The 23,692-nt window shown below is 55.5% G+C and overlaps 1 protein-coding gene across 4 annotated transcripts in view; it reads right to left on the bottom strand.

The window, feature by feature from the left end:
* Kcnab2 (potassium voltage-gated channel subfamily A regulatory beta subunit 2) overlaps nt 1-23,692 on the bottom strand; it is a 78,630-nt gene that overhangs the window by 26,949 nt on the left and 27,989 nt on the right. For 2 of the 4 annotated variants that reach the window (XM_042672798.1, XM_042672797.1), the window contains exons 2-3: nt 16,136-16,264; nt 15,100-15,141 (exon numbers count right to left, since the gene is read on the bottom strand). In XM_042672798.1, coding sequence (XP_042528732.1) covers nt 15,100-15,141; nt 16,136-16,212 — 119 coding nt within the window. In that variant the 5' untranslated portion in view covers nt 16,213-16,264. Of the gene's footprint in view, nt 1-5,739; nt 5,958-15,099; nt 15,142-16,135; nt 16,265-23,692 lie in introns of those variants that run through there. The other 2 variants (XM_042672799.1, XM_042672800.1) reach the window with 2 other exon arrangements.

Here is a 23,692-nt window from a genome sequence, read left to right on the forward strand (position 1 = left end):
TTTCCCTTCTCAGCCCGGGACGAGACTATCCCAGAAGGCTCAGACTTGGAGATTTCAGATGCAATGAAGAGGTCTGTGCGGTCGCCAATCGAAGGGCATCCAATTTCCAGATGGCGCCTGACCTTACCCAAGAGGAGTCAATGATCAAGGCTCCTAGGAGCCCGGGGTGCAGGGGTGAGGGCCCATCCTCACTGTCCTGGCAGGCCTGCCCTGCTCCTGCTGGGCACTCCCGGTCCCATGCTGCTCTGTCCCCAGCAGCTCCAAGCACGCTCAGCAGGGCCGGGCTGTGAGGGGCTCCCTGGCTGCAGAGCTGTGCGTCCCGAGCCCGGGGCAGTGGCTGGGGCTGAGCAGCGCGGCGATGGCCACCACCCCGGGCAGCGGCTGAGGGGGGCGGGCTGCAGGGAGCAGCTGCTTCTCTGGGCTTCCCCGATCCTCTCTCAGCTCGCTCGTGGCTCTGCACACAGGGTGGCTGAGGCTCCCACAGTCAACGAGGCAGCCAGCAAGAGGCGCTGGCGGCGCTGGAGATTCATTATTCATGACACAGGATGCTCAGCCGCCCGCCCTGCGGGCCCCAGGAGGCTCCTCGCCCTGGCAGCTCCGGGCCGACCTGCCACCCGCCCAGGCACAGCCCCTCCCGCGTGGGGTGGGGGTCTAGGGGCGTTCACTAGGGGTCTGCTCACTGGAATCTCGGAGGAGAAAACCCACTGGGTCTCAGTGAAATGACACGATGACCAAGGGAAGAGACCATGGTCAAGGGACAGAAAAATACCAGCGCTCCACAGTACTTCTGCCCTGGCGGACATCAGTACTTCATGAATGAATGAATGCGTGAACGCATGTTCTCCCTGGCTGGCTGTCATCTGACCCCAAGTGTACCCGGCAGGTTGGACCCCTGCCAGAATGTTCTTCTAGCTTTCCACTTGTCTTGCCAGGGTGCCAGCGAGTGGGGGTCTAGTCCTGGCTCGGCTGCTGATTCACTGTGTGACCACAGGAGTGCTGTCTTCCGTGGACCCCACGGACAAGATGAGGGCTGTGGCCTGAGGCCTGGGCTGTCCCTCCCAGCTAGACCCTGCAAAGTCCTTTACACCTACCAGCCGCCCAGCTCTGCCCCCAGCAGGACCCAGGAAAGAATCCACCAGGATGCCCTGCTTTTGGACACAGAAGTTAGGAACAAAACCCGTCCAGGCCCGGCTGTCTCTGCTCATGAGCTGGGCAGACTGTCCCCATGCTCTTCTCAAGATTACAAAACTGGGCCCTAGGTCAGGTCACCTGGGCAAAGCGCTCAGACGTGATTCTGGTCCTGTAAACATGTGCTCACCATTAAAACAACAAGCACACTAATAACATGACTTAGTCTGAAGCGACTGGATGAGAGCAACAGGTCCAACTTCCGCCAGGGCACAGGCACCTGCCTGCAGGACCTCAACCTCTGGGGCAGCTCCTTCAGTATCGGGTCAGGACACCAACGGAGCCAGTCACAGTGGAGTTCTGTGACTGAAGCCAGTCACAGTGGAGTTCTGGCCCTGCCCGGACTGACGTGGCCAGCAGCTGTTTTCAGCAGGAGTTTTGAGTGACAGCATGCATACTGGACATTCCATGATTATTGGTGGTCATAGGACTTGAACTCAGGGCCTGGATGCTGTCCCTGGGTTTTTTCCGCTTAAGGCTAGAGCTCTACCACTTTGACCTACACAGATACACTTCTGGCTTTTTCTGAGTAGTTTATCAGAGATAAGAGGATAAGAGAGTATCATGGATTTTCCTGCCCAAGCTGGCTTTGAACCATGATTCTCAGCTCTTGGCCTCCTGAGTAGGTGTAATTACAGGTATGAGCCACTGAGGCCCAGCTAAAATTGGGCTAGTTGCTTGGAGAAAATATATATATTTTTTGTTGGTTGCTCTTTACGCTAGTGTTCTACCACTATGAGCCACAGCACCACTGCATCCATTTCTTTCTTACTTATCTCTGCACTTGGCAAACCGTGGCGTTGTCCAAGAGCTGATGTCTCGCTGTTCCTCGATGTCTGCCATGAGGCTGGGATGTCATGAGTAGCATGAAATTAAGCGACGGTACAAGAACCACAGTCACACGGTGTCCTTACCATACAACCAGCGGTCCTGATTCTACAAATGCACCCTGGGAACGGAAAACATGGGTCTCCACAAAAACCTGAACACCAATGCCCACAGCAGCTCTATTCATAATAGCCGAAAGGTGGAAACAACTCCAACTGAATGACAAGTAGATAAATGAAATGTGACATGTCCTCACAATGGAATATTTGGTCATAGAAAAGAATGAAGCTGGGCTGGGAAGGTGGCTCAGCAGTAGAGTGCTTGATTCCTCAGCAGCACATAAACAGAAAAAGCTGGAAGTGGCGCTGTGGCTCAAGTGGTAGAGCACTCACCTTAAGCTGAAGAGCTGAGGGACAGCGCCCAGGCCGAGTTCAAAAAAAAAAAAAAAAAAAAAGAAAGAATGACGCTCTGATGGCTGCTACACCTTAGATAAATATAAAAACATCATTCTAAGTGAAAGAAGCCAGTCATGGAAGAATGTCCTATGATTTCATTAATGCAAAAAAAAAAAGCCCCACAAAAAACCATAGAAACTCATAGCAGATTAATGGCCGGCAAGTTGGGGTGACGGTATGGAGTAATAATAAAAGGGCATGAGAGGTTTTGGGGGGATGAGATGGTGAACATGCTCTAAAAAGTAACTGATTTTTGCACCATTTTGTGAGTAAGTCTAACAGTTGGTTATACACTTGAAATGACAGAGCTGTCTGCCACCCATCCATCGGTTGTATCTCACACCATCTAGTTTTAGAGCCTCAAGACCTTTGCTCTCCCTGTTTCTGGTGGTGGTGCCCTCCCAGCTTCTTTCTAAAGAGCCTTTCCCATGAGGAGCAGAGAGTAAATTCCAGACATGTGCCGGGCACCTTCATGCCAGCCTGTGGAGAAGTGCCACGCATATGTGGTGGACTTAGTTCTTCAACAGACTCCTGGCTAAATGCTGACGTGGCCAGTTCCTCTGTGAGCAGCCAGAGGAATGGCTGCCTCACCCCAAAGCTCTACTCTGTCCACAGAACACACCAGAGAGACGGGGTGGGCAGCTGCTGGCTGAGCCACCCTGAGCTCGGGTCCTGCTGCAGTGGACCTGGACAGACAGGACTGCTGGCGCTGAGCCAGGGCCTCCCGAGAGGAGAGCCAGTGGCAATGGAAGGGGGCAGACGCTCTCTCTTGGAAGGGGAGGGCCACGGAGGCCTCAGGATCTTGAGACGTTTTGGAATTGGGTCTAATTTTCATCTTCCCCATCGCTGTCTTCTGAGGATTCCAGTCATGATTTACTAGGCCTGAGCCCTCCCCCGTAACAGCCAGAGTTGAGGACAGTAGGAGGAAAAAAAAAGAGGTAACAAGATAGGCCTTTTCCCTGGGCCCCGTCAGCTTCAGGCTCGGTTCAGCGCATAAACATCCAGACATGTTCCCAGTGGTCTCCAGGTTGCACGGGGCAGCCCTTACTTCCAGGTACTACCTTTTCATAGTAATATTTAAGACCAAGTTTAAAGGAATCACAGCCCGGTGGCCGAAAGAGAAGAGTCCACTCTGGGATGCCATTTACATAGTTTCCTGAATAAACTGGTGGCCTGTGAGTCACCCAGGGGACAGCGAGACGGCGTTCACCAGACAGAACAGAGGCCCCCTGGGGAGCTGGCCCTCCGCCCAGTGACCGCTGAAGGCCTGGGCTGTTCCCCTCCCTGGGAGCATGACCTCGTGCTATCTACCATATAGCCAGGGACCCTATTTCTAAATAAGGGCAGCCTCTATAGGATTTGGGAGATGAGGCTGAGCTCAGTACCCTGGAGGCCCGGGTCCGGCATTCCCTGCCTCTCCACCTCAGTCCGGCCATCTGGCCTGTCTCCTGTCACGTACCTGGAGGGTGCTCCCTCACACCGCCACTGGCTCCTCCCTCGGAGGGTTTGGCCCTTAGCTCCTCGGTCCCTCCTCAGACCATCCTGCCTGCCATCGGCCTCTGCCACATTGTCTGCCTTGTGGCCACAGGTCAGCTGGTGTGGTGAACTTGCTCACGCACTGCTGACTGTCCCTCAGCTTCTCTGCACCGGGATGTTATCAGCCATGAGACATGCAGGGGAAGGGGACTCTCCTGATCATGTTTTGGATTGTTCCCCAGGATCTAGCCCAGTGCTTGGTACTGAGTGGTCTCTGAATAAATACCTGCAAGGTTATCAATGACTAGCCCAAACAGACAAAACAACAACAACAACAAAAGAGTTTCCCTCTTGAGCAATTTCCACCAGAGTTAGGAGTTCAGTTGGGGTTACTAGCTGGACATCCCATACAGCTGGATTTGAAGTACAAAGCCTTTAAAATTCTGCCATCTAATGGACTCCCAGAAGAAATGTTTTGTTTCTTTAAATTACAACAGCCTGTTCAAACAATGGGCCGGAAGACCAAACAGTGTTCACAGAACGGTCCTGGCCTTGCAGGACTCCCAGTTAAGTCTGAACTTCAGATAAGCAGTCCTGGGGCTTGAACTCACGGCCTGGGCACTGTTTCTGAGCTTCTTTGGCTCAAGGCTAGCACTCTACCACTTGAGCCACAGAATCACTTCTGGCTTTTCCTGAGTAGTTTATTGGAGATAAGAGTCTCATGAACTTTCCTGCCTGGGCTGGCTTCAAATGGCAATCCTCAGGTCTCAGCCTCCTGGGTAGCTAGGATTACAGGTGTGAACCACCAGCACCTGGCTAACAGGTAATTTTTAAAATTGTAAACATGTCCCAAATATTCTATGGGACAGATTTATTTAAAAAATTATTTACTCTTTACCTGAAATTCCAACTGAAGGTATCATGTCTTCTCTTTTTCTTTTGAAGTGCTGGGGATAGAAACCAGACCAGACAAGTGCTCTACCACTGAGCTATGTCCTAACCCGGCAGGCTGTATTTTTCTTTGCTATACCTGGAAGGCCTACAAGGATGGGTGAGGATGGTCCTCTCTGGCTGAGCAGCTCTGAGAAGAGCCTAGAGGCACAGGAAACAATGCAGTGTATTTGCAGTCTTCAAGGATTTATAAACAACAACAACAAAAACAGCAAAAGGCTTTTTGGTCCTTCTGGAGAAAGGCTGGCCAGAGCGCTGTCCAAGGTGCTGAATTCAAAGCCAGGCAAGTTCAAGGGAATATCCTTTTGAGATGCCAGACACTTAGAGACGCCAATCATGCAGATACGCGCATATTTAATTCACAGCCTTTGCCCCCATCCCAACCGTTTGATACCACCAGTCAGGGAGCCACCAACGAACACCCAGTTTCCTACAGAAAGCCTAGTGGAGGACATGAAGGGAAACCTGTCTTTGTCCCAGTACAGAGCCTGGGTTTCTGCTGCCAGGATGGGTTGGTTTAGGAGATGGTGAGCTGAGACTTGCTTGAGTTCAGGTGGAGTCCACCCCCTAATGACCAATTTCTCCCACTGAAGTTGCAGGAGATAATCAAACCAGCACACTTAGCCCTCGGCCAAGTTGTTTTCTTTCTTGCTTATTTTTGGATAGTGAGGCCTCTCTGACAGGCTTTCAGTTTCTTCTTGGACACATTTCTGGGTTTGGAATATCAAAGCCGAAAATATCTACTCCCGTCTCTATGCAAAGGAATTGTCACCTGGGTCTCCTGGGCCGCGGCCCCTGTGTCTACGGGCTCCCTGCCCTCGTCCCTCTGCCCGGCCCTTACCGATACTTCATGCCTGTGCGCCGCGCGGTGCAGCCATCCAGGGAGAGGCCGTGCATGCGGAGGAAGCTCTCCATGTTCCTGGCCTGGGCGGCCGCCCGTACCTCCCGCAGCCGCCGCAGCTCCAGTGTGTCTGTCTGGCGGACGGGGTGCAGGCCCCAGTCTGAGTGGCACCTACTGCTCACGCTCCGCAGACTTTCGCTGTAGGTCATGGACAGCATGGTGCTGCCTGGCCCAGGAGCTGCCGCTGTCCGGACGGGAAATGCCGAGTGGCGTTGGTTAGAGACCATGCCAACGCCCTGGGGTAGGGGCTGGGGGTCTGCGTAATAACCTCCAATGTGAGGTGCGACCAAGAGGCCCTGGTGCCCAGGGTGAACGCACGCCTTGGCTTGAGATTCCACCACATGCTGGAAACAGAGCGCCTTCCTGCGCCTCTGCAACCGAGAGCCAAGCACCAGCCAAGCTGCATTCCAGGCGGGGGCACCACGCTCCAAGTGTTCCACAGGGAATGGGGGTGGGGTGGGGCGTGCAGAGCGGAGGCCCGGGGAGGTTCCCAGAGCGGCAGCCTGCCCCACACAACCCCACATCCCGCCCCACGCTCCCGGGGTCCCACTTGCTCTGGAGCCCTGGGGAGAGATGTGCCAACCCCAGGGCGCTGTCTGCATGCAGAAGCCCCAATGCTCCGGCAGAGCGCGGACTCAATGCTCCACGATCTCATGAGGGTCAGGGATCTTTGTAAAAGAAAGACTGAGCAGAATGTGTTTAAGGAGCACGAGCTGGGGGTGAACTAGGAAGCAGGTTTAGCTGGAGATCAGGAAATCTCACAACTTATGTGTTAAGAAATATATGTGTATGTATGCGTGTATGTATGTGTGCTGGTATTGGGGCTTAAACTCAGGGCCTATGCACTGTCCCTTAGCTGGTACTCTACTACTTGAACTACAGTTCCACTTCCAGACTTTTTTGTTTGGTCGGTCATGGGGCTTGAACTCTGGGACTGGGCGCTGTCCCTGAGCTCTTCAGCTAAAGATGAGCACTCTACCACTTGATCCACAGTGCTGCTTCTGGTTTTCTGGTGGTTCACTGGAGATAAGAGTCTCATGGACTTTCCTTGCCCAGGCCGGCTTTGAACTGCATGATTCTCAGAGCTCAGCCTCCCGCTGTAGCTAGGATTACAGGCATGAGCTACCATTGACTAGAAAGAAGCACTGTATGGAGTCATTTGAACTAATACACACTCTTAGAAACCAAGAATAAGAAAATAACCATTAACATGAAACAGAAGGGGCTGGGGGCATGGTCTAAGCAGTAGAGTGTCTGCCTAACTAGCATGTAGCTCTGAGTTCAAACCCCAGTACCATAACAAAAAAGGGGGTAAAATTGGAGTCTGGTGTGGTAGTGTACACACCTGTAATCCCAGCACTCAGGAGGCTGAGGCAGGAAGATATTGAATTTGAAGCCAATTTGAGCTACAAAAAGCAAAACCTGTTTCCAAAATCGAAATCATGTAGAGCAAAACATCCCCCCCCCAAAATAAAACCCTCTAAACAAAACACCTCCCTAAAATCAGTTGGAAATTAATACATAAATGGTACTCCATGCATAGAGTGGACATTATGAAGGCATGCAGCATCTCAGCAGGAACTGACACGCCATCAGCCCCAGGGGACAGTGGAGAAGTAAAAGAACAGGCAGAGGAAGCCACGTGCCGGTGGAACACACCTGCAATCCCCACTACTTAGGAGGCTAAGATCCAGAGGACTGAGTTTCAAAACCGTCTACGGCAGAAAAGTCCATGAGGTTCTGTCTCCAAAATAAGCAGCAAACAGCTAGGCTGGTCGTGTGATAGAGTACCACCAAATAAACAAGTTGAGCGAACATGAGCTCCCGAGTTCAAACACTGGTACTAGCAGAAGTGAAGTAACAACAACAACAACAAATCCCAGCAAAGTGCATGCCTAGGTAGCTACTGCAGGTAGACCTCAATATCAATGAGCACTGTGGCTAGGAGTCCACACCCTGTTGAAGCTGTAACCAGGAAGGACACAATGGCAGGTGAAGGGCAGAGGCCCGGACAAGAGGATGTCTGCAATCTAGGCTCCCCATTCCTCCTGACCAGAGCTCCACCTCTGCCCAGATGCTGCACATCTGGCTGGCCACCAGAGCCCGTCAGATGGAAATCCTCATCTCAGCAGGTCAGCAGTACCATGGGCTCCTGGCGCCCAGCGCTGGTCACAGGAAGGGAGCCATACCTATCCACCCTCTGCTCCTTCCTGGAGGAGCCGAGCTCACTGCAGAGCTCTGGTGTGGTCCTTTGGGCAGGGGTGGAGGGGTCCTGGGCTGGCCCCTCCTCTGGTAAGCTCCACGGGGTCTCTGTGCTCATCTTCCCCAGGGCCAGAGGAAGGACGCAGGAGTTGGAGGTGAGCCCCGAGTGTTGGGTCCTCCCTGGAGTGACCCTCCTGGGTGTCCTCGACTTGCCTGGCCCGAGCGCCCCTGGGAAGTGGCCGCCTCCAGGGCCCCACAGTTGTCCTTTCCATGGCGGCTGCCCTGCACATCTATTCCCCTCTCTTTCAGGGACTGTCAGCAAGCTGTCCCCATCCAGCGCAGGTGTCTGGAAATGCTCAGTGGACACGCAGATGAGGTGGAGACGGGGTCTAGACACACTGGAGAGACTAGAAGGCAAGGGTCTCCCGAGTGGCCCTGTGGGGAGCGGGCGTGAGGAGAGCAGTCTGTTCAGGCCTTAGCCTGGATTCCACCCACCCCCAACCAGGTTGCTCATGGGCAGCTCCCTCATCGTCCCTCACACAGACCCAGGGGCCACCCCACCCCACCCAGCCTCTTTCCTGCTGTGGCTAAATGCAGTTTCCCCCTCCTTGCTGTGCCACTCCTGGGAGGCTGAGCCCAGGAGGCAGGAGGTTTCTCCTCTGCCTGCCCCTTCCCTGCAGAGGTTGCTCCTCTGCCTGCCCCTTCCCTGCGGTGTCTGTAGAGCAACAGGAGGGGTCTGGAAGGTCCGTACAGGGCCATGAGTTGCCCTCTCTCTGCCAGGGGTGGGGCTGCCAGGCTGGAACGTTCGTTCACTGTGGCACGTATCCTTGGGGTGGGGGCCGCACAACTCTAGATGCTAAGGCAGGAAGGGCTGCCCCAGCCTTCCAGAAGAACTCAGAGGTGGGGAAGGGGCCCGCTCGGGGTGGGAGCCCCCTAGCAAGGGGCACCAGCATCTTTCGAGCAGGCTGGCCGCTGCCTCTCCAGCCGAAGGGCGGCTTCCGAGGAGGCCGCGTGTCTGGCTGGCCACTGTGTGTGGGTGAATGGACATCGGCCCTTGCTTCCCTCGGGTCCCGTTCAGAGAGAAGGCCAAACCGGGCAGGCTGCGGCTATGGCTTCTTCCCGAAAAGCAGGGCCCGTCTGAGATGCTCATGTTCCCAGCCGGGCCCAGCCAGGCCGATCAATAGCCATTAGCTTTTAAGACAGTACCCAGAAAAAGCAACCCTGGTCTGGCCAAGGCCCCGGTGTGGGAGGAGAGCGGCCGAGCTGCCCGGTGAGGCTGGGCAGTTGGCTGTCACCGGCTCAGCACCACCCAGGAAGGTGCCTGGCTCCTGCATCTGCTAAATGGGACGGGCGGAGGCCGATCACCAGGCAGCTCTGGCCTATGTGACTGAGCTGGACAACCCGGCAGAGCTGGTGGTGCACGTAGGTGTGTGCCTTACACAGGTGGCCAGCAGCCGGGCGTGGCAGTGACACCAGTGACAATAAGTGTCCTGGAGAGGAGAATTCATGACCTGTCCTCTGCGAGAGGGGCACAAGTGACCAGAGACTGGAATGAGTCGAGGGAGCCACGCAGATACCTAATGTGTCTAGGAAATGTCCAACAGGATAAAATACACACTAATGATGGACACTGAATGCCACTAATATAAAGCACACACTACTAAATGCACTGATAAATGTTCTCATGGAGAACATGCATGTTTGTGACGAGATGGGTGAGGGGCAGGAATGGAATGGAGGTGTGCAGAGGGCGGGGGCCTCAGCCAGAGGGGGGGGTAACTCAGCCAGCCCTGCAGCCTGGCTTAGATGTGGCCCCCTCTCTCTGGGGGGGCCACAGTCCCCTTGCTCGTACTCCCCTGGAGTACTTCGGGGAGCCCTGGCCTCCTGCTGAGGCATGGTGTATGGGATTCCTGGAGAGAAAAGCAGGGGCGTGGTGGTTCTGGCTTGTGGTGGAAGGGTGAGGGGCACAGACCTGTGCCCACAAAAGGGGTCCAGGGCCAGACTCTGAGTAAGAAGGCTGTCCGGGGAAGAAGGGACGGCTGTGTGCAGATGGCACAGGCAGGCTCTGAGGGCTGCCAGCCCTGGCTGCTTTTTCCAGGGGTGAGGAGCAGAGTGTGGACCTTGAACAAGGGGGTCCCTGAATAAGGGGTGGCCAGGGAGAAAGAAGGGAAGCTCAAGGTTGGGTCTTCAGCCTTGGTCCCTGGCCCATCTCCTGGCCAAGGACCTGCAGCCTCCCAGGGTGAGGGTCTCTGAACTCTGCCGCCCTCCCTCTCTCGGTCTCATAAGCCCCCGTGGCTGCCGCTAACCACACGGCACCTGGCAGTTCTGTGCGGGGGCCCGCCTTCTTCCAATCTATTCCTGTGGCCCGGGGCCCAGGGGAATTCACGTGAACAAACGCCGTGACATGGAAAAATGAAACGCTGTTAACCTCATTAGGCGGGTCGGACTCACCACCTCTCCCCCGCGCCTGCCTTCTACCTGGGGTTTCTCAGGTGGGGTCCGTTCCCTGCCTGCCGCCAATGCCTGACGCGCGGGGCCAGGAAGGAAGCCCGCACGCCTCCGTCCCAGGAAATGGCATCTGTCTAGACACCAGAGGACAGCCAGACGTCCTGAAGGCGGAAACTGAGGGGAGCGGTCACCATTCAGGAAGCAACTCTGTAACGCACACACTAGCACGGAGAATCGGCACACCTGGACCCAAACAAGCGGCGTGGCTCCCTCCGGCAGAGCACCCCCCTCTCCTTTCCCAGCCAGAGTGGGAATCTTAATCCAGGGGGAGCCCAGCGAGGTGGGAAGGAAGTTGGCCGGCCAGCGCTGCGCAGGGTGGGAGGCAAGCAGGCTCAAGCACGGGACACGGGGCGGCCACGGAGCTGCCAGGCGGGAACCCCGAGCCCCCTCCACCCAGCAGTCACTTCAAGTTCACCCCAGCCAGGGCTGGCTTTTTCTGTGAAGTTGTCTGCTTGGAAGAAATGCAGAAGGTCTTATTTCAGATCAGCCCAAAGCATCACCAATTAGCACCCCCCACCCCCCGCCACCATTTCAGTTCCTGGGGCCCAAAGGCCGACTCACCTGCCTCTGAGGCTGCTGCTCCTTAAGAGGGCGGCCGTGCAGTTATTAGGGATGTGAGGATCTGCACGGCCACGGCCTCATTAGGGAGTGTCGCTGCAGAGCGCCAGAAGCCGTTGGCGAATGCGAGAATCCCACAAGGGTGGACTTTGGAGGCAGCAAGCCCATTAGCTCTATTAGGGCGTTTTCATCTCGGTGGAAGAGGCTGAATTATTCAGGAGCGCCTCTTCCCCTAAGTGCAGTGCCGTGGTGCAGCCTGGCAATGCCCACGCCCCGCACTCAGGGTTGGGGTGCAGCGTGAGGCGGGGGTCCTGATCTCTCCTAGGCCTCCTCCCACCCCCAGGGCCAGAGACACGGATCCTGGGAGCCACAGGTAGAAAAGGGCAGGCCGAGCAGAGGACTCGGCTCGCTCTGTTCCAAATGGTAATAGGGGAGTCGGGGTGCCAGGGCACATGGCGACCAGAGAGGCTTGGGTCAGGTGAGGCTAGGCCTCCACATGAGCTGTCCCTCCCTCCACCGGATGTTCCCCACAGGGTTTATCCTCCACAGTCAGTACCTATAAACGGACGGAAAGTTCTGGAAACCCACTAGATACCACGCTGATGTTCCCTTCAGACAGGGCACGGCATACCCGGCACGCATTGCAATCCAGGGACTGGAAAAGGTTTTGAGACTGTGCTGAGCCCTTCCCTCCCCCCCCTCCGCTGGGGTGGGAGGAGATACCCAGGGGGCTGCCTGTCACCCCTAGATGCCAACAGAGTCCCTGCTAGAAGACAATGTCCTGCTGAGAAGACACACCAGTGCCGGCGGAACTCTAGGTGGAGACTGACCCGTTTCTCATACAGACAAACAGAGGTGGTGGTATCCCCTGAGGGAGAAGATGGGGAACCAGTGCAGGGGTGGAGAAGGTGGACCCAGTGGGAGGGCACCGAACCCCCATGTGTGGCGGTGTGTTGGCACGTGGGAAGGCCGCAACGACTGGATTGGGGTTTTTCTCCAGGCCTGCTGGCTGCTGTGGCAGGCTTGGGGCGTGTCCCTCGGGGTCCCTGCGCGGCTGGCCACGTTGGGAGGTGGTGGGCTGGAAGAGGTGGCGCCTAGTGGAAGGTCTTTCGGCCTTTGGGGAGGGGCTCCAGAAAAGACGGAGGCAGTTCTGTGGGACCCTAAGTTAGTTCTCTTCAGAGTGAACTGTGTAAGTGGGGCTGCTTACCCCTGAACAGTCCCCGACGGCTCCTGCCCTCCGCCATGAGGCCCTCCTCGGAAGCCAGCGGATGAGCCCTGGACCTGGACTGTGAGCTAGTCAGTCTGCCTCAGGCAGTTCATCACAGAAACAAAAACCAGGCTGACCTGGGCCTGGCTACTGCACGGGGGCCTTCAACCCCCTGTGCACGCAGGCATCGCCTCCTTGTCCCTCTCCGTGTCTCAGGCCCCGCCGGGCCTTGAAGTCACATCCTGACTCCCTCCGTTCCTGCCCTGAGCCCGTGGCCCCCGGCTCTCCCACCGTACATCTGACCCTTTCATCTTTCCCAGGCTGTTACCTGGCCTCCTTGCATCCGGGTCCCCCTGGCTGTCCATCTTCTTCCCTGCTACTCTAGCTCTGACCCTGACACTGCTTGAACACCACAGTGCTCCCCAATGCCTACCAAATGTACCTGAACTCCTCCACCCGGCCCTCCAGGCCCCTCCCCTCCCACCCACTCTGCCTCTGTCCTCTGCCACATCCGCTCCGGGCCACCATCACTTCCTCCTCTCCACGCACATCTCCACATGTGGCTGTTGCATCTACTGGAATGCTCTTCAGTCACTGTGCGCAATCTTGTCCAGCCTCCAAGGTCCTGCCTTCAAAGCCCCCTCCTCCCCGCAGCAGCCTCCTCCTCTGAGAGGCCTTCCTGGACTCCTCCAGCAGGGGGTGTGTGTGATCATGCCGTTCACTGAGCCCATCAGTACTTTGGACTTCTTCCATGACATCTCTGCCTTCCAGATGCTCCCGGAGTTCTCAAGTGGACCGTGAATGCAAATCCTCGCCCTTCTCTGCACCACAACCATGGCTGTGTGCTGCATGGCTCCTCCCACTGCCGGGGGGGGGGGGATGTTTCTCCCACTGGCTTTGGACCTAGTCACCTGTGTTGCTTTGGCCTCTGGGCACTGTGGCTTGGGGCGCTGTGTTACGCAGCTCTCTTTGCCGAGCTGACTGATACAGCGCTTTACTCACTCATGCGGGAGCTGCTCAAGGGCAGGGCACTCACCTCGAACCCTTCTACTCCCCAGAACGCCTGCCTTCACTGATTCAGTATAGCTCTCTCTTAACTCAGCCACATTTAGTGCTGAGTGGTGGGGTGCTCCCTGGCAGGGGCAGCCAGGCTGCTCAGCAGAGTAAGGCCCCAGCCTTTGGGGCCCTCATCACAGGGCCCGCCCAAGGGTCTCTGTGAAGAAATGGCTTTAAAGACCCAAAGGACAGGATGTCCAGGGGCTGTGGGCAGGAGAATGCGGAGCTGAGAGGTGGGAGGGAGGGCTTCGGAGCTTGTCCTCTGGCAGAGACGTGTTCTTGGCGATGATCAGGGTGTATAGCAGGATGAGCCGCGGTCCCTCGTTCATGGAACGGCCCGCAGGCCAGTGGTGGAGACGCAGTACAAGTCAGTTACCCCTGCGTTTCACCAGGCCCCTGCCAAGTGTGGCTCCGGGAGCCAGCAGGTCTGCACCTGGGGGTTTTTGCCTGTTGCTCTGACTTCCTTCCTTCTCCTCTAGAATGAGTGTGGCCAGGCTCTCCGTGGATGCAGGTCAGGTGCAAGCGTGGTTTCACTGGTCAGATCCTGGGACCAATGCCACATGCTCCTCATGTCAGATTTCGTCACACGGATAGATGTGTGTGTACACGCTATGCATGATGTAAGCATTTCATCCAATAAAAGCATTTGCAAGCCCAGGTTCAGATCTCACTGGTAAATGTCTTCTCCAGTCACAACCTCTGTAGAATCAAAGAGCCAGCCAGCCCTCTCTCTGGAGCTGAAAGGAGTGAAGAGGCCTCCGTGGGGACACCAGGCTGTGGGGCCGACTGGCTCAGCATCCAGGCCGTGGTCAGGTCCAGAGATGGCGAGGCGGCGGGGAGGGAAGGGTGGTGCAGAACCCGGTGCTGACTGCTCAGAGCTGTGTGCTCAGATGCCACGGCGGGCAGAGGGGGCTGGCTTCCCGGGCTCCCCGCTCAGTGCTCAGGCTCGCGGAGCGCACTGGCCTGTACATCCCCACAGTTCTAGCCGGCATCCTAGGCCTGCCAGCTTCCCAGGAAGGGTGCATCTGCGACACCGGTGAGGGAAAGTGGGGCTCGAGGGAGGGGCGGGGAGGCCCAAGGGGAGCCTGCAGACCCCACCCCTGGGCCTCCGGATGCTGCATGGGGCAAAGACCTAGGCTCGTGTCCTGCAAACACCTGCTTCTAAACTGAACAAGAAAGTGCTTCAGAAAGACACTGCAATCCCAACCAGGACCCACATCACACGGGCACCACGAGGCCTGCACAAATGCATCAGGCTCCCATGCACACCAAGGCTCCACAGCTTACAGATCAGCCCAAACCCACGGGCGAGAGGGAGAAGGGATGGACGCACCACGGGGCCTTCACCTTTGTAACCCAAGAAGCACAGACCCGTGCCTCAGGCAGGCAGAATCACCCACTGCTGGGGATGGACCCAGTACCTCATGCATCCTGGGCAAGTGTCCTGCCCACCACCCACCCCCACCCCCGCCGACGAGTGGTCTTAGGTGGCTGAGAGCAAGGCAAGAACAGAACTCCTTGCTCAAGTCAGAGTTGGTGGGCTGACTGTGTATTAATACACAATTAACAACACACAACACACAACCCAATAGCACATTAAAAAAAAATCGTGGCATTACACACGTTCTGTGGATGGCACCGAGAGGCAGGCGGGACCTGGGTGTCATCAGTGCCAGCGCCAGCCGGCACACCCAGGATGGACGCAGCCCTCCCACACACACCCTCGTGTTGGACGCGCTGGGTTGGAAGCAGAACGAAGTGCTCATTACCTGTAAAACTGGAGCTGTCTTTTGGGACTCCCATATCGATTACTTCGGACAGCAATGGAGGGAAAGGGGGAGAAGAGGAGAGAAGAGAGTGCACAGTTGGCATCAACCACAGGCAGGTGCCAGCTCAGAACGCATGGCCAACACCCGGCAGCCTCTGTTCCCACCCTCCACCAGCTCTGGCCGGCTCCTAGAATACACAGCCAGGTACCAAACACGCTGCAGCAGCGCCACCCAGTGGACTCTGAGCAGAGGCCCAGAGCCTCACAGTTCTCAAGCTAAATCTCTGGGTGAGTGGGTTTTAGTTTGCTTCAGAAGATGCTTTCTGGCATGCGTTCCCATGGTTAATGCCTACACCCTTCCTGGGATTTCTGGGCCATTTTCAGGACAGACATTCCTTTCCCTGGACTTTCTACAGACATCCATTCTGGCTCAGACCCTGAGAATGATCTAGATGGGTCTGAATTCCCAGGATCCATAGGCTGCTTGGGGTCCTCCCCCTGCCCCAACCTTTTCTGGTGGTAACAAGGACATTGGTGTCCAGTGCCCCATCTGCAGCCAGCAGCTCCCACCAGCGCCCTCTGCAGGTGGCCAAACACTCTCGGGAGCCGGAATTGCCGGCCACGAGGTCAAAGTTGCCCTGCGAGCTTTGGCTGCTCCCAGATGGGCTGGTGTGGCCCTGAGCCCCAGACAAGCCGTGAGGGCTGGAGTTCCATGGAGACCCCAGGAGCGGTGAGAAGTCCAAGGTAGGAAGGTCCTCTTTCTCACTGCTGGGCCTCTCTCTCAATCTCAAACACAATTTTGGAAGAGTCTGGGACCAGAAAGGAATCCATCCTGGCTCAGTCCCACTCTGTCTCTATCTCTTCCCACTCTGGTTTTCAGAAGCTTCCATTCCTTCTTTGGAGTCCTCTGAACCTAACAGACCTGTGGTCCCTGTGTAGTCCTCCCTTCCCCCAAAGGAAGGGCGGTGGCCTGAGACCCCTCTTTGGAACCGAGACTGGCCCTGGAGGGGCCCTGGTGAGGCTGGGGCGCCGCTCACCTGTAAATCATCCCCGGGGAGCCTGTCTGTCGCAGGGAGAGCCGTGCGGGGGAGCCTGTGGTCGATTCTGGATACATGGAGCCGGCCTCACTTGTTCAGACCTGTTTGCTTTTTTACGGGAGGAAAGTTCTGGAAGAAAAGCAAATGGGATAGTGGTTAAAAAAAAGTATCACCCAGGTATAGCCACAGAGCCCTGTGATCCTGGAGGGGCAGAGCCGTCTAAGGTCCCAGCGCTTCTGTCTGTCCTGTCACGCAGACAGACCAACCCAGGGGCTCACACCGGCAGATGGTCAGGTGATGTCTGTGCAGGACTCCACTCCCCCCCTCCACGTCCCTCCTGAGCACCCTGGGGCCCACCAGCAACCTCTGCTTTTTCTGGAACTAGGAGCAGGCTCTGCTGAACTTCTCAGCTCCTGGCTTGTCTTCCCTGGGACTAGCACTGCCACCATCCCAGGCAAAGTCATGCCGTCTGTTGTTCTATGCCTAACTCCAGCTCACAGCAGCTTCTTCCTGTGCTGCCCTGAGCATCTAGGGAACTTGTCAGATGATGCCAGGGGCCCTGGCTTCCCGGGTCCCTTTTCCCGTGCAGTTCCTTCCGTTAGCGTGGCTGGGAAAGGCAATGACTGTCATTTCTGTGACTGAGCAAGCATCGATCGTGACTCCTGGCTGGCTGACTCCCCCGTCCTGTGGAGAGGCCCCTGTGGCAGGGACTGAGGGCGGCCTCTGGCCAATAGTCCACTGAGTGAATCCTCAGGTAACCCTGGGAGCTGAGACGCAGATCCTTCCCCTGCTGAGCCTTCTCAGGAGAACACAGACCTGGCCAGCACCTGTCCTGCAGCTTGTCGGGCTACAAGGTGCAGGCCGGTCATGTCTTTCTGAACCCGGTCAACAGAAACCCTGAGATTACAAACATTTACTATTTAAAGTGCCAAGCTGTTGCTGTTTGTTATAGTATCAGTAGATAATACAATAGCCAATATGCATCCTTTCCTTCCTTCTTTCATCATCTATCTGTCCCGCCCTCCCTCCTGTCCCTTATGCCCTCCCTCTATCCATCCATATCTCTTGCTGCTATCCCTAGGTGGAGTTACCTGCATCTTTCACCTGAAATCCTGGTTGGTCTCCTGTTGCCAGCTGCCTGACAACCTTGGTTTCCTGGCTCCTCTCAGCAGCCAGGGCATCTATTTCAAAGGGAATCTGGTCCCACGTTCCCTTCTATATGGTCTATAGGCCCTGGGGAAGGGTGGGAGGCAGGGCCTGACCTTCTCCTGGCCTTGCGGAGGGGCCAAGGCCTGTGCTGGCCCTCACAGGCCATCCTCTCCTTGCCTTTCTTTGGTCCAGTGGCACGCAGGGATGCTTTCCAGGATTCTAGGACCACATATGTGTGGTCCTTGCATTTGAAGGGTTGTGTTGTACACGGTGGAGTCAAGTGAGGCCAAGAATCTATGACCCATACACAGGGGTGGGGTCAAGAATGGACATTTCTTTCCTTTCCTTTCTTTTTTTGGTACTGCCCCTGAGCTTTTTTTTTTTTTGCTTTATTATTTTGAGCCACAATGCTACTTCCAGTTTTCTGGTAGTTAATTGAAGATAAGAGTCTTACAGACTTTCCTGTCCAAGCTGGCTTTGAACTGTGATCCTCAGCTCTCAGCCTCCTGAGTAGCTAGGATGACAGGCGTGAGCCACCGGCGCCCGGCAAGATTGTCCATTTCTAACAAGTTCAAAGGTAGTGGAGATGCTGCTGCTCCAGGGATCCACAGCGGGAGCCACTGGCTTGGAGGCTGAATCCAAGGTCCACATCCTGCTGCCTATTTCTGTGAATATTTTTGTTGTTGTTGTCGGTCATGAGGCCTGAACTCTGGGCCTGGGCGCTGTCCCTCAGCTCTTCAGCTCAAGGCTAGCGCTCTACCACTTGAGCCACAGCGCCACTTCTGGCTTTTTCTGCTTAGGTGGTGCTGAGGACTCGAACCCAGGGCCTCATGCATGTGAGGCAAACACTCTACCCCTGAGCCACCTTCCCAGGCCTGTGAATAAGTTTTTGTTGGAATATCTCATGTCCATTTGATGAGGGACTGTGTTGTCGGGCTGAGCAAGGACAACAGAGGCTGGAACCCTCTCGGGACGTCTATGCGAATCTGGGCTACCTGTCACCGGGTCACCATGGGGGCAACTCTGTCCTCACGTTTCCCTCAGCCCTGACCACAGAGCTTCTTATCTGATCACCGAGGAAACAGAAGCGACCAGGAGCTGACCTCCTGAGACGCGCCGGCAGCCTCAGCAGCGGCTGGGTCCTGCCTGCCCGCATGACTGGCCAGGGGCACCCAGCCCCCCTGGAACCGCAGGCCCTCAAGGGCAGCCCGCAGCTGCTTCTCCCTTCTCTGTGGAGCACGGACTACATGCAATGAGTTACCCTCTCTCCCATCTCAGAACGACTCTCAAAGTAGCATTTCTCGGACCCACTTCCTTCTCCACTGAGGGAGAGAATCCTCTATTCACAGAATTCATTCAAGAAAAAACTTCTCGGCAACTCTTCTCCTTCCAGATTCTTCCACCTGTGTGAGTTATACCTGCCAAGGTCGCCGTGACCTTCCTGCTGCTGTCTGTCAGTGCTGTCATGCTGGCATACATGCAGCAACGTCGTCTATACCCCGCTTGGTCACTGGGTTCTCCTCTGGCCTCTCTGGGTGCCGTTCCTGTCCCCAGGCTGCCCCCCACTGAACTCTCTGCTCTCTTCCTTTGGTAGCTGTGCAGGCTTCCACCTGGAACCGTTTGAAAAAACACAAAAGGCTTTGCACTTGCTAGGCATGCTCTCTGCTCTGTAAGATACTCTCAGTGCCTGGCTGTCTTGGTTATTTTCAAGACAGGGTCTCAAGTCCTGCCTGTCCTAGCCAGGGCTCTGGTCCTTCTATGTGCATTCCCTGTATGACCAGATGACAGGAGTGGCCACCTTGCCGGGAGCCCTGCGCTGTTCCTGTAGCTGACATGACAGGTGCCAAGGTGTTCGGCTATTAGTCAAGATGGGGTCTTGCAAAAAAAAAAAAAAAAGCTGCTGCTGGCCTTGAACCCAGATCGCCACCACCAAGTAGCTAGGATTTCTGGCCTGAACTGCGGCGCCTGGCTCTTTGCTTTGCTGAACCCTGTGGCTGCTCTGGAGAGCCCAGGCTTCTATCACTACCCCACGTCCTGGACTCCTCCATCCACACGCTTAGCTGGCTCCTGATCGGCACCGCCCGCAGTCTCGTCCTCCCCACAGTCGAGGGCCGGGAGCACTCCCTTGTGGGGCACAGTCCCACCCTACGTCCCCTGCATCTCACATCCTCCTCCCTCCTCCCTGGTCAAAGCCAAACAGCAGCGTCCCATCTGTGAGCAACTTCACCCTGACACTTTGCGCCCCCCAAAGACCAACTGGGCCTTTCAGGACGTAAGTCCAGCTCCCAACCTTCCACTGGCTTCTACTGTATCAGGAGTAAGAGTCAAAACTCCACCACAGCTGGGCGCTGGTGGCACCAGTGGCTCACGCCTGTCATCCTAGCTACTCAGGAGGCTGAGATCTGAGGATTGTGGTTTGAAGCCAGCCTGGGCAGAAAAGTTTATGAGACTCTTATCTCTAATTAATGAGCAAAAATAAACAGGAACTGAGGCTGTGGCTCAAGTGGTAGAGCACTACGCTTGAGCAAAGAGCTCAGACACAGTGGTCAGGACCCGAGTTCAAGCCCCATGCTGACAAAGAAAATATAGCTGCCTCTGGGCCGCTTTGTCTGTCTCCAAGGCCTCTCTAACCTCTTTCTCCTGGTGGCCTTTACTCGCCTGCCCAGCCACGCAGATTCCCTGGGCAGCTATGAGCCCAGCCCAGCTGCTGCCTCTCCAGGGCTCCAGGGTTCCTTGTCTCCCTGCCTGGACTTTGCCTTTGGCTCCAGGGAGGGCCTGAGCTCCCCACCTTGCTTCTTTGTGCCTGGGTCACCATCTCACCTCTTACCTTAACTCACCAACCCCATCTTCCTAAGTCCCCTTGGGCCCTTCCTGTGCTATTGTTCTCAGAAGTCCTGTGGGCGTGCTCGGTGCAGCTGCAGGTATAGGGACCACTGCCCTTACTTAGGAAGGGACCCCAGGGAGACCACCTGTTGCCCTGTCCCTCCACCGCGGGGACTCTTAAGAAGTGCTGACCCTGAGGTCAGGCTCCCAGGACCATGAGTCACCCCTCTTCTTCCTCATTCACCCTGGGGAGACTGAAGCCCAGCCCACTAACTACGCTACCTCACTAGGGAGGAGGGGGCTGATGGGAACTCCCATAGTTCCTGCTTTGCATTCCAGATGCAGGATTTGAAGGCAGAGCTCACCTTCTTGGAGCCCATCTCCAGACGCTGCTGCCGCCATCGTCCAATCAGGAGTGACTGCATCCAGGGAGCAGCCAATCCCTTGGAGCTGGCCTACACCTTAGTGAGGATGGCGAGGCTCTCCCGCACTGCACCACACCGAGGAGGGAGGGAAGCAGGGCAGAGCAAGCCTGGGCCTCCTGAACCCCCCTTCTGCCCTTCCGCCTGGTCTCCGTGTGGTCTTGAACAGCTCTCCCTGATCTATGTTTGGAAAAACGGAAGCTAAAGTCTTTTCCCAGACTGCTCAAACTTTCTTTTGGAACCAAAAGCAAGATGCGAAAGTGAACAAAGAAGTTACATGAACCCAAGCTCTTATCCCATGCATGGTTAGCCGGCAGGGTGAACAGGTGACCCCGAATGGTCAAGAAGGGGCCACCTAAGGCAATTTCTTTCTTCTCCCCAACTTAGCTCAAAAACTTTGATTTTAAAGAAAAGAATCAAAATAGCAAAAAACCCATGCAGTCTAATTGCTGATGGCTTATACTTCACCTAGCTTGTATGCATAAACTCCCTCCTCCCACCACTGTGTACACACACACACACACACACACACACACACACACACACACACTTTTCTTAACTACTTGAAGTTACAATATCCTGAGCTTAATCATAAAATTACGACAGTACCTAAGATTAGTTCAATAGCATCTGATGTACAACTTCCATTCAAGATTTTCATACTTTCCAATGATTCTTTAATATCTTGTTTAGATTAAAATAAAATTCTCACTGGGCACTGGTGGCTCACGTCTGTAATCCTAGCTACTCAGGAGGTTGAGAACTGAGGATCACAGTTCAGAGTCAGCCTGGGCAGAAAAGTCCATGAGACTCTTATCTCCAACTAACCACTAGAAAACCAGAAGTGGCACTGTGGCTTACAGTGGTAGAGCACTAGTCTTGGGCGAAAAAGCTCAGGGACAGCACCCAGGCACTGAGTTCAAGCCTCATTACTGATAAAAAAAAACCAAAATCCTCTAAGATTCAATCCAACAGGGCAGTTACTTCTGTCTGTAACGTCTAACTTAAAAAGTGAGCCTTGGGGCTGGGAAAGTGGCCCAGTGGTAGAGTGCTTGCCTTGCACGCATGAGACCCTAGGTTCGATTCCTCAGCACCACATAAGCAGAAAAAGCTGGAAGTAGCGCTGATGCTCAAGTGGTAGAGCGCTAGCCTTGAGCTGAAGAGCTGAGGGACAGAGCCCAGGCCCAGAGTTCAGGCCCCACAACCGACACCTCCCTCGTTCCCCCCTCCCCCCTCCCCGCCAAAAAAAGTGAGCCTTCTCTGGAGTGCCATGCTGGCTCTGTCCAGTAGGGGGCGCTTGGCATAGCCTTAGGAAGAGGGACCACTGAGCTACTTAGGGTGGCATCGTGGGGAGACCACCTGTCCCTCCTGCTGCCTCCAAACCACATTTTAAAATTTTGGATATTCATGACACTGAGTTTTTATTTTCAAGACCCAGGCCGTTTATTTTCCAACCTGTCCCTCAGTTTCTGGCGTATCTGATTGCTGCCTGAAGATTACATGAAACCAAATCAGTGTGGCCAGCTTGCTTCCTGCTCTTACTTCCAAGCAGGAGGCGCACAGGTGAGTCTGCCCATGATGGCGGAAGCCAGGTCTGGTTAGGTCAGCCCTGGCCCGGTCACTTCTCTTGTGTAACCAGCAGGAAGCCAAATATGTTGGTAGTCTGGGCTGTCAGTAGGCCAAATTCAACTGTAAAGAAGACACACAAGTTGTGGCCTTGTGCCAGTGGCTCACGCCTGTAATCCTAGCGACTCAGGAGGCTGAGATATGAGGAGCACAGTTCGAAGCCAGCACAGGGAGGAAAGTCTGTGAGACTCTAATCTCCTATTAACCACCCAGAAAACTGGAGGTGGAGCTGTGGCTCACGTGGTAGAGTGCTAGCTTTGAGAAAAAGAGCTCCAGGACAGTGTCCAGGCCCTGAGTTCAACCCCAGGCCCTGTGATGAAAGAGCCAGCCCTTCAAGGAAGGCATGGTAACACAAGCTCCCCTGGCCTGCCACCCTGCCCAGCAGGTTGATTCCAGCAGAGCAGATTCCCTTCAGGGCTCAGGAAGCAGCCGGGGTGGCTGCGATGACCACTGTCACGGTCACTCCAATAGCCTCGAGAAGAGATCAGAGATCTGCCTCTTCTTGTAAGACTCCTCAGTGTTTCTCATCGTGAACCTCAAGCTCCTGTGAATTGTGGAGAACCTGAGGGACTCTGTCTGTCATCCTTCCCTTTCTCTGGCAACACGAACTCTGCCATCTGTTGGTGTGTGGCTCTGGGCATGCCTCCCGGAGTCTCCAGTGTTACATTTCTCGATCACTGAACTGGGGAGATGATGGTGGAGGGGGCTGATGTGCCGAGAGCTGTGTGCGCAGCCAGGGCCTGAAACCTAGGAGGCGCCGGCCCCTGGAGCGGGGATGGCTTCACTGGAGCCGCTGGCCACAGCTGGCCACGTACACCATGTGGGAGAGGCCACGGAAGCTGCTTTTGCACAGGGGTGGCCCAGGAAGCAGACCCTCTGGAGGACGGTGCTTTTCAGGTCCTCAGAGGGGTTATGACATCTTCTGCCCTTTGCTGCCCTCTCCTACCTATCAGGAGACGTCTCTTCCTGTCTGCTTTCTAAAAGGCCAAACTTTTGTAAGTATGACTGAGCACAGAAATGAGTGACTATGCTGTTTCACCATATCTTGGCAGTGCCTCTGACGCTCAGATTCAGGGTGCAATCTGAATTCAAGACCTTCCTGGAGCTGAACATCTCCTGGAAGTGCATGCTTGCACAACCACAGAGGTCTTCGGAGCAATGACCTGATTGGTGTTATCTGATCCCGTGTCCAGGATCAGCCCTGGGGAGGCATCCACATTACAAGCTGGGTACATGTGGCCATCTTAAGAGGCTGGTTACTACACACCCATCATGGACTGTTCCTCCTATTGATCTCTGTCCTCGTCTCCCACGAGGCCACCAGAGTGCCCCAGTCACTAGGACAGGATTCCAAGGAGCCCAGAGCTCATGGCTGGGAGGGATAAAGGGGAGAAGGCCCCAGCTGTTTGCACGCAGCTCAGGCTACCTTCTAGAAAGCCTCAGGCCTCACAGATAGGACTCAAGTGGCTGGCTACTGAGCCCATGTCACCTAGCACTGCCCTGGACTGGTCTGGGGAAGCACAGGAGCAGGTGCTGT

The sequence above is a fragment of the Dipodomys spectabilis genome, unplaced genomic scaffold, assembly GCF_019054845.1.
Source record: "Dipodomys spectabilis isolate Male_0828 unplaced genomic scaffold, ASM1905484v1 ptg000772l, whole genome shotgun sequence".
Taxonomy (NCBI): Eukaryota; Metazoa; Chordata; class Mammalia; order Rodentia; family Heteromyidae; genus Dipodomys; species Dipodomys spectabilis.